Source organism: Cnephaeus nilssonii (genome assembly GCF_951640355.1).
Source record: "Cnephaeus nilssonii genome assembly, chromosome: 14".
NCBI lineage: Eukaryota > Metazoa > Chordata > Mammalia > Chiroptera > Vespertilionidae > Cnephaeus > Cnephaeus nilssonii.
The window spans coordinates 58,280,018-58,297,111 of NC_137085.1; the positions used below are offsets into that span (position 1 = coordinate 58,280,018).

General features: G+C 40.9%; 1 protein-coding gene across 6 annotated transcripts in view; it reads right to left on the reverse strand.

Annotated features, from left to right (window-relative positions):
* BNC2 (basonuclin zinc finger protein 2) overlaps positions 1 to 17,094 on the reverse strand; it is a 424,606-nt gene that overhangs the window by 383,157 nt on the left and 24,355 nt on the right. For 4 of the 6 annotated variants that reach the window (XM_079789737.1, XM_079789735.1, XM_079789734.1 and 1 more), the window contains exon 2: positions 8,455 to 8,522. The exons of the other annotated variants lie outside the window; for them this stretch is intronic. In XM_079789737.1, coding sequence (XP_079645863.1) covers positions 8,455 to 8,490 — 36 coding nt within the window. In that variant the 5' untranslated portion in view covers positions 8,491 to 8,522. The remainder of the gene's footprint in view (positions 1 to 8,454; positions 8,523 to 17,094) is intronic. 6 annotated transcript variants of the gene reach the window in all.

Consider the following 17,094-nt stretch of genomic DNA (forward strand, 5'->3'; position numbering starts at 1 on the left):
GCCTGACAAAGATACAAATCAGCTGAAGTTTACTTTAAACTAAAAACTCTTGTTAATTTACTCAGCCAAATGAGTACGTATGTCATGTCATGCACCCACACCCCAAAAGCAACCACTTTTCAGAAGAGTATCTAGAGATACTGAGCAGAGAATCATTTGTTTACTATTCATCAACCCTAACAGTTGAGGCTATCCTTAGTCATCCAAAAGCCATTTCATCTGAAAAATGAAATTTGTGTCAGTGAAGGAGAGTTCCGAAACCCTTGTCTTCCTCTTTATTTTTGACTCAATCTCTCATTCCACAACTGGGGTGGGGAAGGGTTATGCAGTGCTATCATTTGCACCTCATTACACTTGGGCTGGAGCTTTGAGAAAGCTGATATTCTCTCTAAATTTTTACAGATGCTTCTAGTTTACCAGTTCATGACTGCACTACTAGAAGAGACTTCCTGCCTCTAAACTGCTTGCTGGCATGTACGCTGAATTTCAAAATCCCTGAAAAAAGTAAACCTTTGTGGTGTTCTCTTCACTTTCTTGCTGGGGGAGAGGGGGAGGGTCACCAGCACCACACCACGCAAAAGCTTTTTCTCCTATGAAGTTGAGACTAAATCTCTCAGAAACATCCCCTCTTAGTGACTGTTCATCTTGCTTCGGAACACCCCCCTCTCCCCCACACACAAATTGTTCACTAATGTAAAGTTATTGTGGAAGGTGTTTTTCATCATAACTTGTAATTATGACATGTACAGTAAGTGGCAGGAATAATGCAATCACGGACAGCCTTTCACCTGAGCCTATGGGTTTCCTTTTATTTCATATGTGTCATTGGAAAAAACACTTGGGAACAGAGAAAAGGGACACTTTCTACCCCCCCACCCCACCCCCTTTGCTTAACAGGTCTAGGGTTTTTCAAAGTTCAGGGCAGGTGACACTAGTCTGTTCTTAATCTTTACTGCTTTAGCAATGTTAAGGCTGATGACGAGGGACACAAATCCCCTGATGGAACTGAATGCATTCCAAGCTCCCCGACCCACTCAAAGCCATAATCCCCTGCAGCTGGATCTTACTTACCACCATGCACAGCTAATACATTTTTTAAAAGCTAGTCACTGGTGACAAATGTAAACTGGACAGAACAGCAGCCCCCCCCCCCCCTTCTCCCTGCCTCATTCCCCCACCCCTCTATCTTCCCCCATAACCCAGAGACTTGCTGTTTCTGTGATGAATAGGACCTGCCTTTTAGAACCACCAAGCCTGTGCCATATAGCTCTGCTGTAAGTGACTAGAAGGTTTTAAAAGCATCTTCAGCTGTCAAACTGTAACAGAAACAACAAAAAAAGTCATCCTTAACACAAACATTTCACAACTGAGAAAACCCTGTAAGTTGAGATTATCAATGCCATCCTGAGGTCACTATTTATTTAGCTATCACATGCAGACAAACTATTCTGGTACCTGGACTGCTCGACTGATTTAAGCTGGCTGCCATATTCTTGGGCATAATAAAATGAATGCTAAAGAAGATTTGAAACATGAGGATCTTTTGTGACACATTTTGTTTGGCTCCCTTCACTTTTATTTTCTTTTGGAAGAAACTCGACACTAATATAGGTAGTAAACAAGTAGTCTTTTACGATGGGCAAATAAGTGTTCACCATGGACTCTGATCGTCCACTTAGAAAAGGAAACCAAGTCACCCAAGTAGGTAATAGCTTTGTGCTGGATGAAATCTCCAAAAATCAGGGCAACAAACTATGGAAACCAGGCCTAAAGAAAGACAGGCGGATCAATGAATAGCAATCTAAATTAGGAGAAAAAAAGGTCTCAAATGCTATCAAAATACCACATAACAGGGATGACAGATTTTGACAAAGGGATAAGCTACTCACTTTGATGCAGAAAAACCAAGGGTTAATATATGTGACTTTTTGGATTTATTCTAGTTCCCAGATAACTAGCAATAAGTGCTATGATTTCTAAGTGATAGTACCAATTAGACTTGGTGATGGCTACCACAACCCTGACTACAATGCTTAAATTACATTAGGTTCATTTATTGCAAAGTTACATCTGAAAAGGGAAGCATCATTTTATAATTTGGGCTCAAGTCCTTGCATGATACACCCAAGTAACAGAGACCCTGGAAGACACCACAGTTAATAATGCATAACTAGAAAGAACATAAGGCTACGTGACAAGCAGCTCTCTGTGGATTAAATTCATATATGATTATGTGACCCCCTGGTGTCCTCCTGGCATTGCTGAGAGCAGGTACTCCAAAGCGGCCTGGTGCCCAGCCTCAGCAGGACCCATGGGAAAAGAATTAGGACAATGTGCTCGAAAGAATCCAGCTCTGATTTTCCTACTTGTCACCCACTGTCACATTCCCGGAACCCAGACAACTCAGTCAACATGTGAGTAATCCAATCAAATGGGAAAAATACAAACTCTGTTGTTCCTGGTGACTGTGTGCAACTAAGGGAATTTGTGAGTTTTAGTGACAGAAGAAGGAAAAGAGATGGAGAGATTACTAAATGTACATGTGTGTAAAGGAATATGTTGTGATGCATGTGAGGAAAATGTGAAATATGTATAGGTGGCTACACTTTTCAAGACTGAGAGTATAGGAAGACCAAACCAAAGAAAGGATAGAAAACAGGCCCCTGTGATTCATAAATTTCAGAGTTATGATTAATGTTAACACATATTTTGTATGAATCCATATAATATGTTCACTCATCCAAAAAAACATTTATTAAAGAATGTTTTATCCTTCATGTAGTAATCAAAGACGGCAATGGTTTACAACATTCCCTTATACATCTATCCTAAACTGCAAGTAGTATTCCCACTTCATAACACAAAATGATCTAAAGTCTAAATCCCCAGGTCTACAATGATATGTTCACACTATAAAGTTGTCAAAAAAAAACTACACAAAATGTAAAAAGTTAAGCCTCAGGGGGGAAGAGCACCTGAATCATAACCAGTCCTCTATGTGATAAAAAGCAGTTTGCTTAATTAGTCAAACTTTTTAATACTAAAATAAGCTATAATTGTGCCCAACAAAATCACAGGGAGAAATAAGTATAACTAATCCAGTGACAAATACTGATTCTACTGGGTAGGAAAACCACAACAAATTATATTTTACTGAACTTCCAGACACCAATTCATAATCCTCCCAAAAGCCTAACTTAAAAATGCTTAGCCTTGAAGCAGCATCCATCTTCCCAAGGAAACCCACACAAAATGAACACTGTCTCTTTAAGCTGAAGGACCTATTACTATAGCTAGGTAGTACGAAGCCAAGAAAAAGTTCTGAAGTTTAACTCTCAGGAGCAAACATTTTCTACTTGTGAAGTAAACTCTGTTGAAAGACAGCAGACTACGGTCCCACCAGTAAAAACAGGAAAGTTTTCAGCCAGTGACAGCTTTGCCTACAGAGGGGGGAGTGGGGGGGGGGGGTGAGAGGGGGGGAGAGAAAAAAGTGTCATAGACTCACTTTATTAAACCATATGCGCATTGCCCTGTGAAGAAAGCAGGGTCACTAATTAGTTCATTCTGTGAAAGAAGCCCTTCCTGATCCCTTGACTTTTGTCCCCCTGGTTAGCTCCAGCTATTTCTGTCATGCAACTTGAAAATCACTGGAGGGAGGAAGATCGCCATAACAACCGCTGAAATGATCTTGTGGAATGTGTCTAGTGGCACTGGAATAACCTGAATATGTGCTCCAGATGTGTCGGCTGTCAGGAAAAAAGTAAACACATCTGATGGACAGCGTATGACTAGATGGCCTCGCAGCGACTCCAGAGGCTCGGGAGGGGGGAGGGGCCGCATGTGTGAGCAGAGGGGCGGTGGGGTGGGGCGGGCAGAGGGGAAGGGAGCGAGTCTGCTGCAGCCGCAGGAGGCACGGCAGGACCTGGGGCCTGGGGTGCCCGGGAGGACTGAGCGCGACTGTTCCGCCCGCGTCCCTCCCCGGAGTGGCCTCTGTGGGACTGCAGCGGCCTCACAGCGAATTTCCGTCTGGCACGGACTTGTGAGCACTTGGGAGCAAACTAAAACACGAATGCTGAGAGGAAGGGGAAAAAGAGAGGAGGGGGGTTCAAAACGCTGTCTTAAATAGTAATGCTGACATGTTGGTAAAGCATTCTATCTGCAGGGGCGGGCTGTGTCCAGGCCCCATGCCTCCCCCCCATCCACCAAAAGATCGGTTTTGCCTTTTTTGCCCAAATGCATACGGGAAGCTCTCTTTTTATTAGGTGACTGGGTGATTACATTCCTGATCTGAAAATGTTGTTGTTGTTTTTTACATGGGTGTTGTTCCATCGACTTTCACAAGTTGAACCAGCGGGTTGGTTCCCTGAACCAAAATGTTTTTTAAAAAATATTTTTCTAATGAAATACATAGAAAGGACTAGAAAACATGATCTAGGCCAAAACACATTTTCACCTTAGGTCCTATTCTCAGAGTGGTTTGCAGAGCGAAGGATGTAGATCTATGCCCAGTGCTTATGTTCACAAACAAAATAGCAATTCTATAAATACATAGCACACAGTAGGCACTGGTTGAATAAACTGCTGAATCAAACTAATTCTTATGTGTAAGATGCAGCTTAAAATGCTTCTTGGGTTCTACATATAAACAGTGGCAGAGAGTACTTAGAAATAAGTAACCAAGTTTTAAAATACTTAAGAAAAATAAGTGGGAAGTTTATTTCCCTAGGGGCACAAAAATGCCTCCCCAAAGAAAATAGGAAAAACCATATACCACTATAGTACACAAAGAAACCACTTACCTGTGCATGAATCTACATTTTAATGCCTACTCCTACTCCGATAGTTTGTAGACAGGACTTAAGTTTTAGAGAATACGTAAAAATATAGTCACTACAGCCTTTCCATAAATGCTTACATCTGTGCAAAGGCTACAAAGGTTGGTGCAGAAATTTAGAATCAATGTCAAAAGCTTTTCAAGCAACATATTCCAGGCTTTTCTTCCAAAAACTCCATATAATCCTATTTCAATAACATTTCTAGTACTTTCCCACCATGGTCTAAACAAAGAACAAAACTGATTGGAGGGTATGTATTTAGATAAAATACAGCATTAAGATATGAAATTGCTTACTTAAAATCTTTAAATTGCTTATGTTTAACCTTCAATAGGATCAATAAATTATATCACCTGGGCTGAGGGGCAGCAGCATTCACCTGGTATGCACTTTCTTTCAAGTCGATTACCAATTTATGAATCTCCTTTCAATTTCTACATATATAATAAATACATGTTCCTCCTTTGATAAAACTCACTTAGTGACTCAGACTCTAAAGTAGATCACAAAAGGGAAGAAGAAAACTGTGAAAAGTTATTATTTGAGAGCAAGAAATGGAACAAATCTTCAACTCAATCTCTACTCTGTAATTCACACATTTAACCCACCAGAGGAAGACCCTAAGGAAGCTTGGAGGCTACAAAGTGTAAAGGAATAGGTGAAAGAACAGCAAGCGTGAATGGCACCATTTCTGCCTTCTAGAAATTGGATTCCACTGGCAGCTGGCTGAATGGAGCCAGTACGATTCACGGCTGTGGAAAATGTTTCATACTCCTCTAAGCAAAAACACCGTTATCTCCTTGTAACAGAAACTGTACTTCTTGACAAGTTAGACAACTTAAAATAATCATTGCCAAGGTGCAATTTATAAAATGTGTTGGCAACCTATAAACAAAGAAATAATCTTGATATCTGCGATTATTTGCAAACTATACTTTATTATCATTCCAGGATAATCTAGTCCTCCCAAATAAAAAGTCTTCAAAAAGGGCTGACAGATTTCCAAATAAAAAGCCAAATATTTAAAAGCTTTTATGAGCCAAAATCACAAATGTGCACATTCATACAATGAAGTGCCAAATGTCCAAAAGATGGATGAGATCCAATGACCATTTTCATTTGCTTTGACCTTAGTATTCAGCCAATAAGCAAAAAGATGTGTATTCAAAGAACTAGAATTCATTTATGTCCATTCATGTGACATTTCTTTCCCATCTAAAATTTCTTACACTGAACTTGCAGTTAACTTTTATAAGAAAGAAGACAAGTAAAGCACTGGATCTTTCCTCAAATTCAGAGTAATGGTTTTTCAGTGGGAATTCGTGTGTGTGTGTGTGTGTGTGTGTGTGTGTTCTTAAGAGCATCAAAAGGTTGGAATGGGATGAAACTTGGAGTTAATGTATTAAGTACTCAAGTTCCAAAAGTTACATGATACCCATATGAACAGATGTGGTGGCTGAACTCCACACAATTAAGCCTGTGGCTAAAATTAAACTTCATATATATATATATATATATATATATATATATATATATATATATATATATTCTGTCCTTATTTCACTGGGTTCAAAACCCAATCAAGTGTACATGGATTATGGTTTCTCAAACCACCAACTTCTCTTAGACAATGCCACACAAGTAGCACAAGCTCCATACAGACTCTCCCTAATACTTTTCTAATTCACTCCAATGAGCAAATAATGGTGACGCTTATAACACACTAGTCAGCAGACCCATCAAACAAGATCTAGGAGACTTTAGAGATTACCATTCCATATAGCATTATAGACTAGCACATAACTATTAGCAAGTTAACGATGGCCAAGTTAAGAAGTTGAATAATAAAATCAAAATTGAAAAAGAAAGAAGAAAGGAGGGAGGGAGGGAGGGAGGGAGGGAGGGAGGGAGGGAGGGAGGGAGGGAGGACAAAAATCTTAGAGGGCAAGGAGCAAGTCAATCTATTATGCTTCCAGCTGGCTATGAGTAAAACATTACAATGCAGTGTTCTGGATGCAGAAGTTTTTGAACAGGCCACATAGCAAGCTTCATTCACATGGCATCATGTCTTGTACAGAAACAAGAGAAAGTTACAGGAATGAATGAAAGCAAAATCTAGACTTTTGTGGTTTCTGTTGAAGAAGAAATCTTCAATTTCTGTGGATTCTTGAGAAAAGCATTTTAAAGGATGTAAACAAGAGTCCTTAACACCACAAGGAAGCTTTCAAAGGAAAAAATGTGAAGCTATTACATGTGCTTAAATGCCAACAGAATAAAAGAAGACAATCCAGAAGGTTCTTTGGCATCATCATGCTATCAGGGGAAAAGAAGTCACAAAGCAGCACAGAATTCCAGAGAAAAAGAGGCAATCTGTTAAATGGAACACAAAGAACATAGTATGTTCTGCCCAATTTCAGAGGCCTAAAATTTAGATTCCCTCATCAAGAACAAATAGCTATAACATTTGATCTGCTTACTATAATGTCATCAATTTTGGAAGAATTTCTAAAACCACCCTTCTCATGACCTGACTATAAAACAAATAAGTCAATGAATCCCAACCCAAGTTTTACAACAAATAGAATATTCATTCAAGGGGTCTGTGAATTCTTCAAGACAAAACATAACGATGCACATTCATTTTAAAAATAATCATTTTTCATACAGCATGTAGAAGAAGGAGAGCTTGGGTGGGTGGCTCAGCTGATTGGAGTGTCATCCTATACACCAAAAAATTGTGGGTTTGACTCCAGTCAGAACACATACCTAAATTGCAGGTTCAATCCCCCCATGGGGGTGCCTACAGGAAGGAGTCGATCAATGTTTCTCTCTAACATTGATGAGTCTCTCTCTCTCCCTCCCTTCCTCTTTTTCTAAAATCAATAAAAATATATATCCTTGGGTAAGGATTTTTTTAAAATGCAACAAAGAAGGAGAAACAAGTGGAAAGAATTGAATAAAACTTGAGAAAAGTCACTGAATCCACGTTCTTTCTTATTACAGACAAGAAATTGGTCTTATAAAAGTTCAGTGATTGCTGCCAGGTCATAGCTAAGTATCTGGAGAAAAATTAGAACAAACCCCTCATAGCAGCGATGTTCTACCACAAATCAACCCCCCTCTTGCCACAACCAACCTCACTCCCTACTCCCAAATGATAACAGCTTTAAATTCCCCAGGTAATGAATTCTTCTCAGAAGCTCTGCCTTAACAAAAAAGAGACAACACTAATAAAGAAATCCAGCAAACATTCTTCTGGACAATTTCAACCTTCTGTCCATACAGGCGTTTTACCAGGATTGTTAGGAAATAAAGAAAATGTCTACTTTGAGTTAGAACTCCATTCTTTTTCCATTCCCTGGAATAGGTGCTCCCAAGCAATGAAATGCCAAGCCAGATTGAGAAAGTGAGCGCTTTGGGGTCATTAGCCCCAGAGTAGTAATGGGTGACTACATTCTTTTATTGTTCCTGTATCCTTAGTTCACCGAGGGCCAAGAGCAATGTTTTTCCTCCACTGCTTTTCAATCTTATTGTCCTGGCAGGGCCATCATGAGACCCTGACATGCCAGGAAGTGCTGGGTACTTGGCTGCTTGCCATAAGGAATCATTACTACTATACCTGGCACAGTGTCCCTGGGTCCAGAAAGAGGATCATCTCAAGTGGACTCTCAGGTGGCAAAGCAAGACCTTCAAAAAGAAAAATATTTCGAAGTGCAAACCCTGTTTACAACCTTCAACGGCTTCCCAATTTGCTTAGAATAATGACAATGGTTCTTCATCGTGACCTATGAGCCTCTCCCCCCTCCATGGACTGGTGCTGGCTCCTCGGCCTTACCTTGCCCTGGTCTCCCCACATTAGCTGCAATAGCCTTCTGGACACACTGCCAACCCTCCAAGCTCCCTCTAATCGCAGGGCATTGGGTCCTTTTGAAACACTCCGCACCCTCCACCTTACCTTCAAGCAACCTAATTTCTCTTCATCCTTCAAATCTCAGCTTAAACAGCCCTTTGGGAAATCTTCCCTGACTCCACCAACTACCTTCGGTGGTCCATGCTTCATACTTTGGAGATCCAAAAGGATAAAGGATTGTTACTCCTCTTTCCCTATGATTGAATCCTTAGAGCCTAGCACAGTGTCTGCCCTATATATATATATATTAGGCAACAGATAATTTTCATATAAATGAATTAATAAAAAGATAGTGCAATATGGAATTTGGTAGTTGTGATTTCTTTGTTAAATGAGAAGTTAATGATTCTGATACATATTTGGCATTCCCACCTGTGTATGGCGGGTTAATATCCTTGCATATAAGTCGGTGTTCACTGGGACAAAGTTAGTCATGTATACCCATGAGTACTTAAAAAAAAGTCCAGTCAATGAGTCTCACTGAGTGATAAATGGCTTCATTTATTAGGACCACGCATTTCATGCCACTCTGTAAAGGGAAAACTGAGTTACAGAGTGTGTGCAACAATCAGCATTGTCCTTCTGCACAAATGGAGAAACAATTCACATGAATGAGATGTTAGCCGCAGCGACTTCATATGGTAACAATAGCAAACATTGTCTAATTAGTCTGTGGGGTAAACAAAATTGTTTAATATTTCAATTAACAAGTGACTGACTTTTAATCAATCAAAAATGTTTGCTTTTTCTAGGTGTAGTGCATGTTTGTAAGCACTTTGCATGCAGCAACTCTTTTAATCCTCACTGCCACAACCCCATGAGTTAGGTACTGGAATTGTCCTTATTTTATAGAGGTGGAATTTGAGCCTGCGCTGCCTTTGTGCTTATAAAAATTTTTTTTTTCATTTAACATCTATTTAGGAAAAAACTAGTAATGTGCAAGGCAGAGTTCTGATATCATATTTTAAATATGAGATTTCAATATCTTGCCAAGAAACACAGATTTAAGTTTAAAAGAGGTTTTAAAAGAACTGGTGTCCAAAGTTGTACTGTTTTTCCCCAGTCTTACCAGTTTTGAGACTTGCTCTAATAGGATAAAGCTTTCAACTGCAGGGAGCCTTCAGTAAAACACAGCACCCATCTCACCTAGTTAAGGATCCTGGCACTAGAAATCCATTTCACCCCACTCAGCAGCAGGCTGCAGGACATAATTATTTTCATCTGGTTATAACACTGGGTGGTGAGTTTAATCTCTAAAACCCTACAGGGATTGGTTTTAGCAGTCTTGGAAATTGCCTCTCATGCTATGAGCGTGCCGTGCAGCAAGATGGCCAGGCTAATGGTTCCCAGACTGGGATTTGGAGGGACCAACGATATGGCTCCCTTCTTTCCATAATTTCCTTTCCTTTGTGGGCCTAGTCTATAGTCAATCAAGGTAGCCTCACAGCCCTGCTTTCTAAAACAACCTGTTCTGATTTGGACAAGGAATGGAGGTCATTTCTTTTGTAAGTTACAATCAATGATTACTATTCATGGAGTCAAATGAAGTCATATATGATGTGGGTCATCAGTGACATAGTTTTTAAAAACATAAAGATGTATATGCAGATGAAAAGATTCCCAAAGAATAATGTGGTTATGAATGTGACAAATCTCTAGTTTGCCTTGAGTTTTACAACTTTTGCTAAACTCTTCCTGCCAAGGGGAAAAAAATACCTAGAGAACTAATTCAAGGAAATAATTTAATGTCTCCCATATTTTTTATTAAACCGACCCTATTCACTCATCCTTAATTTCTCCCTAATTAACCCTTGCCATAAGAAACAAAAAAGATGACAATTTGCTAATCACCTTTTAAAATGAAATGGCTACAAGGACTAAAACTAACAAATCCCATGAAGTAAAAATAATAATTTTCTTCAGTTTATGGTGGAGAAGCCAACCTCAATACATCCATACAAATTGAACTTCCCTGCTCACAGAGTATTCAGAAAAGGTCCTTGGGCTGTCCACAGCATTCTGAGTGGTAGTAAGCCACTTATATTAATAATGACAACTTCATGTCTCAAAGTTAGTCAACTTATACATTGGTTCAACACATGTTAGAATATTTTGGTTTGGCCAGAAAAATTTTTTGCCATATCATAAAACCCCTCCCACTGTTCTACTAGATGGTGTAAGGGATTCTAAGAGTCACCTTTATAGTATAAGGCATAGAGATAGAGAAAGGACAAAACATTCACATATTTTTCCTTTGTTTTCATGATCCTGGAACTAAAAATTGGCCCACAGCGAAGTTCTCAATAGTATAAAATAGAAACAACATGAAATAGTCTTAGAAAACCATAAACCCTACCAGACTGCAAAGTCCTTGGGGAAGTATCTCCCCCATCCAAAAGGCAATCTCTGGTATAAAGAAGGTCCTCAAATAATATTTGTAAAATGAGTTAAATAAAACCCCAGAATTATAGTCTTTAAAGAACACATTATCACAGGGATCCACACCTAAGGTACACAAGGAGGAATTCTTATGCCATTTCAAAGATGAGGAATCAGAACATCAGAGCCACAAGTAGCCCGATCTTAGGGTTCCCAAGGCACTGCTTTCCACTACCATCATTCCTCTGTCCCATCACATAAAAAGCTCAGGGCAACCACTCTTTCGCTTTTGCTCTGCTGTCTGTATTTCATGATCTGTGGTGCAAAAACAGCAACAGTGGAAGGCGACCAAAACATGCAGATGCCAAACCCTAACAAGATCCACAACTGTCCTTAGCAGCTGTGCCAGTCTGATGGCTCAGACGACCAGATGTTTAGGTCTACTTAAATAATGCACACATCATACTATATTTAAGCTGTATACAAGTTTCAACTTACCACATATTTTTAACCGAAAATGTTTCTTTGAGGTATTTTTCTCATGCAGAGATCTCTGACATTTCAAGTCTAGATAAACTTTTACAGGAAAAACAAAGCAAAGAAAGGCAAGTTGTTACCACTCACTTTCCAGGTTTCGTGTATTTCTCTTTAAAAACTGGTCACAACAGAACATGCTAGCCTACATGAATTGCCCGATGGAAAACCCGGTATATTTACAGATTAACTTCAAAGTGAACATGATCTTCTTCTGGTAACTCACGATTGCTCTTAGGTAAAGCTGAAATTCAGCAACTGAGTCAACATTTATGGAATTATTGTATGCCAGGCTTCTGCTAGCCTTCATGACTCAAACATGAATAAAGCATGACTCCTGCCCTTGGGCAGGGACAATCTTAATGGTGGTTGAGGCAGATACAAAGAAATTTTTAAAAGTGTGTGCCACAAACATGTTTGTGACATGTAACATCTTAAATGCGCATGAAGGAAAACTACTAATTTTGTTGGTCAGTGGGGGTGAGCTAACAGAAGTCAGTTCTTACATAGATCCCTCCTTACATAAAGGCCAAACGTATAAAAGTCACTAAAACATGAAGTTTCTAATACAGTGGATTAAGTCTTTAACAACTCACATAATTTTCTTAGATAATGAAAGATGTTAGAAACATAAGGATTCTTTTCTTAAAGTCAGGCAATAATTCTCCAACAGTTTTTATATATTACTAGAGGCCCAGTGCACGAAATTCGTACACGGGGGTGTGTGTGTATCCCTCAGCCCAGACTGCACCCTCTCCAATCTGGGACCCCTCAAGGGATGTCCAACTACCAGGATTGGGCCTAAACGGGCAGTCAGACATCCCTCTCACAATCCAGGACTGCTGGCTCCCAACCACTCGCCTGCCTGCCAGCCTGATCAACCCCTAACCACTCCCCAGCCAGCCTGATCAATGCCTAACTGCTCCCCTGCCAGCTCGATTGCCCCTAACTGCCCTCCCCTGCCGACCTGGTCACCCCTAACTGCCCTCCCCTGCCGGCCTGGTCACCCCTAACTGCCCTCCCCTGCAGACCTTGTCCCTCCCAACTGCCCTCCCCTGAAGGCCTGATCGCTCCCAACTGCCCTCCCCTGCAGGCCTGGTCCCCCCCAACTGCTCTCCCCTGCAGGCCTGGTCCCCCCCCCCCAACTGCCCTCCCCTGCAGGCCTTGTCCCTCCCAACTGCTCTCCCCTGCAGGCCTGGTCACCCCCAACTGCTCTCCCCTGCAGGACTGGTCCCCTCAACTGCCCTCCCCTGCAGGCCTGGTCCCCCCCAACTGCTCTCCCCTGCAGGCCTGGTCCCCCCCAACTGCTCTCCCCTGCAGGCCTGGTCCCCCCCCAACTGCTCTTCCCTGCAGGCCTGGTCCCCCCCAACTGCTCTCCCCTGCAGGCCTGGTCCCCCCCCAACTCCCCTCCCCTACAGGCCTTGTCCCTCCCAACTGCCCTCCCTGCAGGCCTGGTCCCCCCCAACTGCCCTCCCCTGCAGGCCTGGTCACCCCCAACTGCTCTCTCCTGCAGGACTGGTTCCCCCCAACTGCCCTCCCCTGAAGGCCTGGTCCCCCCCAACTGCTCTCCCCTGCAGGCCTGGTCCCTCCCAACTGCCCTCCCCTGCAGGCCTGGTCCCCCCCAACTGCTCTCCCCTGCAGGACTGGTCCCCCCAAACTGCCCTCCCCTGTAGGACTGGTCCCCCCCAACCGCCCTTCCCTGCAGGCCTTGTCCCTCCTAACTGCCTTCCCTGCAGGCCTGGGTCCCCCCCCCCCCCGAACTGTCCTCCCCTGCAGTCCTGGTAACCCCTAACTGCCCTCCCCTGCTGGCCACCTTGTGGCAGCCATCTTTTACCACATGGGGGTGGCCATCTTGTGTGTTGGAGTCATGGTCAATTTGCATATTACCTCTTTTTTATATAGGATACCTCTGCAAGCAATTTTATTTGCCTTCAATATTGCTGAGCCAGTCATAACTGGCACTCATTGCTAGGGATTCTGTATCTTTTAATGTCCTGTTATATTATGCTTTGTATCAATGTAGCAAAAGTTACAAACCATCACCAATTCTCTTACCTACCTTCCTTTCTGTTTGGTATTGAAATACAACCCAAAGTACTACTTAGTTGTGAAAGTTATCCTAGAATTGAAATAAATGCTTCATACCAAATACTAAGCAATGATAAACATTTAAATAACTGTGGTTCATTCATTCAATGGCTTACTTTTCCAAAGGGACCCATTAGGTTTGAGTCACTCATTTCAAGTGAAGGTTAGAAGAGAACCCATATGCATCTATGTAAAGCATGCTACACACTCCTTAGCTCTGGCAACAGCCACTTCATTCCTTCTTAGATGTCATCACTAATGCCTATTGGGCAGCTGGCTCTAAGGCCTATGTTTCCCTCCCAAAACTAGAAGTACACTGGCTACATTTTAGGCAGAAATGCAGAGGCTGATGAGATCTTCTCAGGCCTATAGTTAAGAAAAATAATATCTGATACATAATTGGAATTGAAAAGGATTAACTATGTACCAACAATGTATCTACACACGAACATGTATGCCTGTAAGCACACACACACACACCCTGACAGTCATCAGCAACTGCTCACCTCTTTCCCAATGGCCCAAGGCACAGTCTCAGAATCCTGCTCAAGCAACCATTACCAATCTATCAATATTGCATGAGAGTTGATGCCTGTTTTCCATCCTTCGTTTTGTCTGCTCTTCAGATAAGGAGCTCTGAAGATGTACCAAAGAAGTTACAAAGATCAAACAGCTAGTCAGAGACAGAGTCTGGGCTAGAAAAAAAACAGACATTGTGCCTTCCTGTCCATACCACAGTGCCTATCTGGAATGTTTATCTCACACACACCCTAACCCCTACTATTTCTTGGATTCTTTGTGTCCTGATCATTTAATTTCTTACCATCTCATTTTGGCTGCCACATATGCTCCTTCTCTTTGCTTTTAGAAAATTCAGCATCCCTGGCATTAAAGGGGAAAGCGACTTGTCATTTTATATCCACGAAGCTAATGAATGCCCACAGTTGACCTGGCATCTCCCCCTTAAGGCATGCTAACATTAGCTGTCATTCAAAAGGTCACTCCATAGCTTGACCTTTGTTTCTGCTCACAAGTATTCACCCTCTTATAAACAGTGTTTTTCCTTTTAATGTCACGATGGCAAAATATTGCAGTATCCATATGCCTTTCCAAACAGATTTGTGACAAACACTGAGTAGTTTTGTCACTAAGACTCAAGAACTCAGACAGTAAGATAACCAAAATTTAAAAAGAATTACCATGTCGAGTGACTGGGAAAAACTGGTAATCCTTTGCTTGTCGTCAGCCACAAAAACCATATATAATCATGTTTTATGAATCTGACACCAAAAGAACATTTCAGTCACATTTAACTCAGCAGTTCTATTGTCAAATGGGACTTAGACTACTCATCGGAAAAGGGTTACCACATATCAGTATATTTTCAAATTGGACCATTTCCTTACATGCATTATTTTTTAAAAATAGCATAAAACATTTTAGCCATTTCACAATAGGCAGGCCTAACAATAAAAATCAGCCTTTTTGGGGTGAAATGATCCCACCAGTTCCACTAGTGTGACCTCAGTTAGGGTAATTAATGCTGTTGTTGTTCTTCAGATTCTTCATTCGAACACTGCAGTTCTCTACTTCACAAAAAGAAATTACCAAATGTGCAAATTCCCATAGAATAAAAAGGTCACAAAAATTAGTCAGCATCACAGGACTACAGAGTCCGTTCTTTAAGCAACACATACTAGTAATGACACCTGAATGACATCCACCATTTTACGGGGTTTTTATTTTATGCCAGGCACTGTGCTGATCCTTTCCCACACTATGTCTAATTTAATCTTTACTCCAACCCTATGCCCTGAAGCTAGTTATCCTCCAAGTTTACAAATGATGAAACTGAGGCTTCAAGGAGTGTTGTCCTTTCTCTAACTTCCCATAGCACAGCTGGGATTCAAACTCAAGACCTTTCTGACTCAAAGGCTTTCTATCCTACACCACCTATGCTGCTTCCTATTACACTGTAAATATTCAGAGCATTGGCAACAGTTGTGGTAAGGCAATCAGAACCATAACTAACTAATTATTCCTCAAAAATGCAGATACCTCGGCTAAACAGTATACTCACAATCAAACTATCATCTCATCAAAGTCTAATCCAATCCAGGTCATGAGGTGTTCATATCTGTCATTTAAGATAACAATGGAACCCTTAAGATACTTTGACAGGTTTTACCACACTGTGGTATTTACCATGCCTTGTTAGGAAGTCAAACATATAAACTTTGAAAATGTTTAAATAATGATTTCATAAAATATATCAAAAAAAAGAGATAAAACTTCAAAGATCAATCAACGAAAAGATCGGCAGGAATGATGGCCACCCATTTGCAAAAGATTTTTCCCTAGCCTATGTCTGCAAAACATTATTTTACAAACATATTTTACCTTACATAAGCTATTTTAATATAATTACCTCCATTATGTTTTGGAGTGTCTTGGAAATTGTTGGTCTGCTAAACTAATAAGAGATTTCCCACTAAAAAAGAAACAGTTCCTCTCACTGGCATCACAGTTTCCAAAATAATTCATACATATTGAAGTATGATACTTTCTTTCCCTATAACAAGCGAAAAGATATTAATGGGCACTTGGCTTGCATTAGGCGCCATGCTAGGCATTTTCACATGTTATCTCAAAAATACTTCAGCAGTAATACTATTATATTTCACAGCGGGTCAAAGTAAAGGATGCCAAGGGCTAGGTGGAGGTGTGAATGGAGAGTTACCGCCATCGGGTATAGGGCTTCTTTGGGGGTGACAAAAGTCTTCTAGAATTAAATAGTGGTGATGGTTGCATAACCTTGTGAATATACAAAAAAAAGACACTGACTGTACACTTTAAAATGTTGGATTTTATGGTATGTGAATTCTATCTCGATTTTTAAAATTGCATGGTGATGATAAATGTTAATATTTTGGGATAATCTAGATGAAGAGTATGTTGGAATACATTCTACTATTCTCCCACCTTTTCTATAAGCTTAAAATTATTTCAAAATAACGTGTGTGTTTTTAATGGCACAATAATGTGAATATAGTTAATGCTGCTGAACTTTACACTTAAAAAGTGGTCAAGCCCGGCAGGTGTTGCTCAGTGGTTGAGTGTCGACCCATGAACCAGGAGGTCACCAGTTCGATTCCTGGTCAGGGCATATGCCAGGGTTGCGGGCTCAATCCCCAGTAGGGGGCATGCAGGAGGCAGCCAATCGATGATTCTCATCATTGATTTTTCTATCTCTCTCCCTTTCCCTTCCTCTCTCTCTAAAAATCAACATTTTTTTAAGTGTTCAAGAGAGTAAATATTATATTATGCATTTTTTACAAAACATAAGTA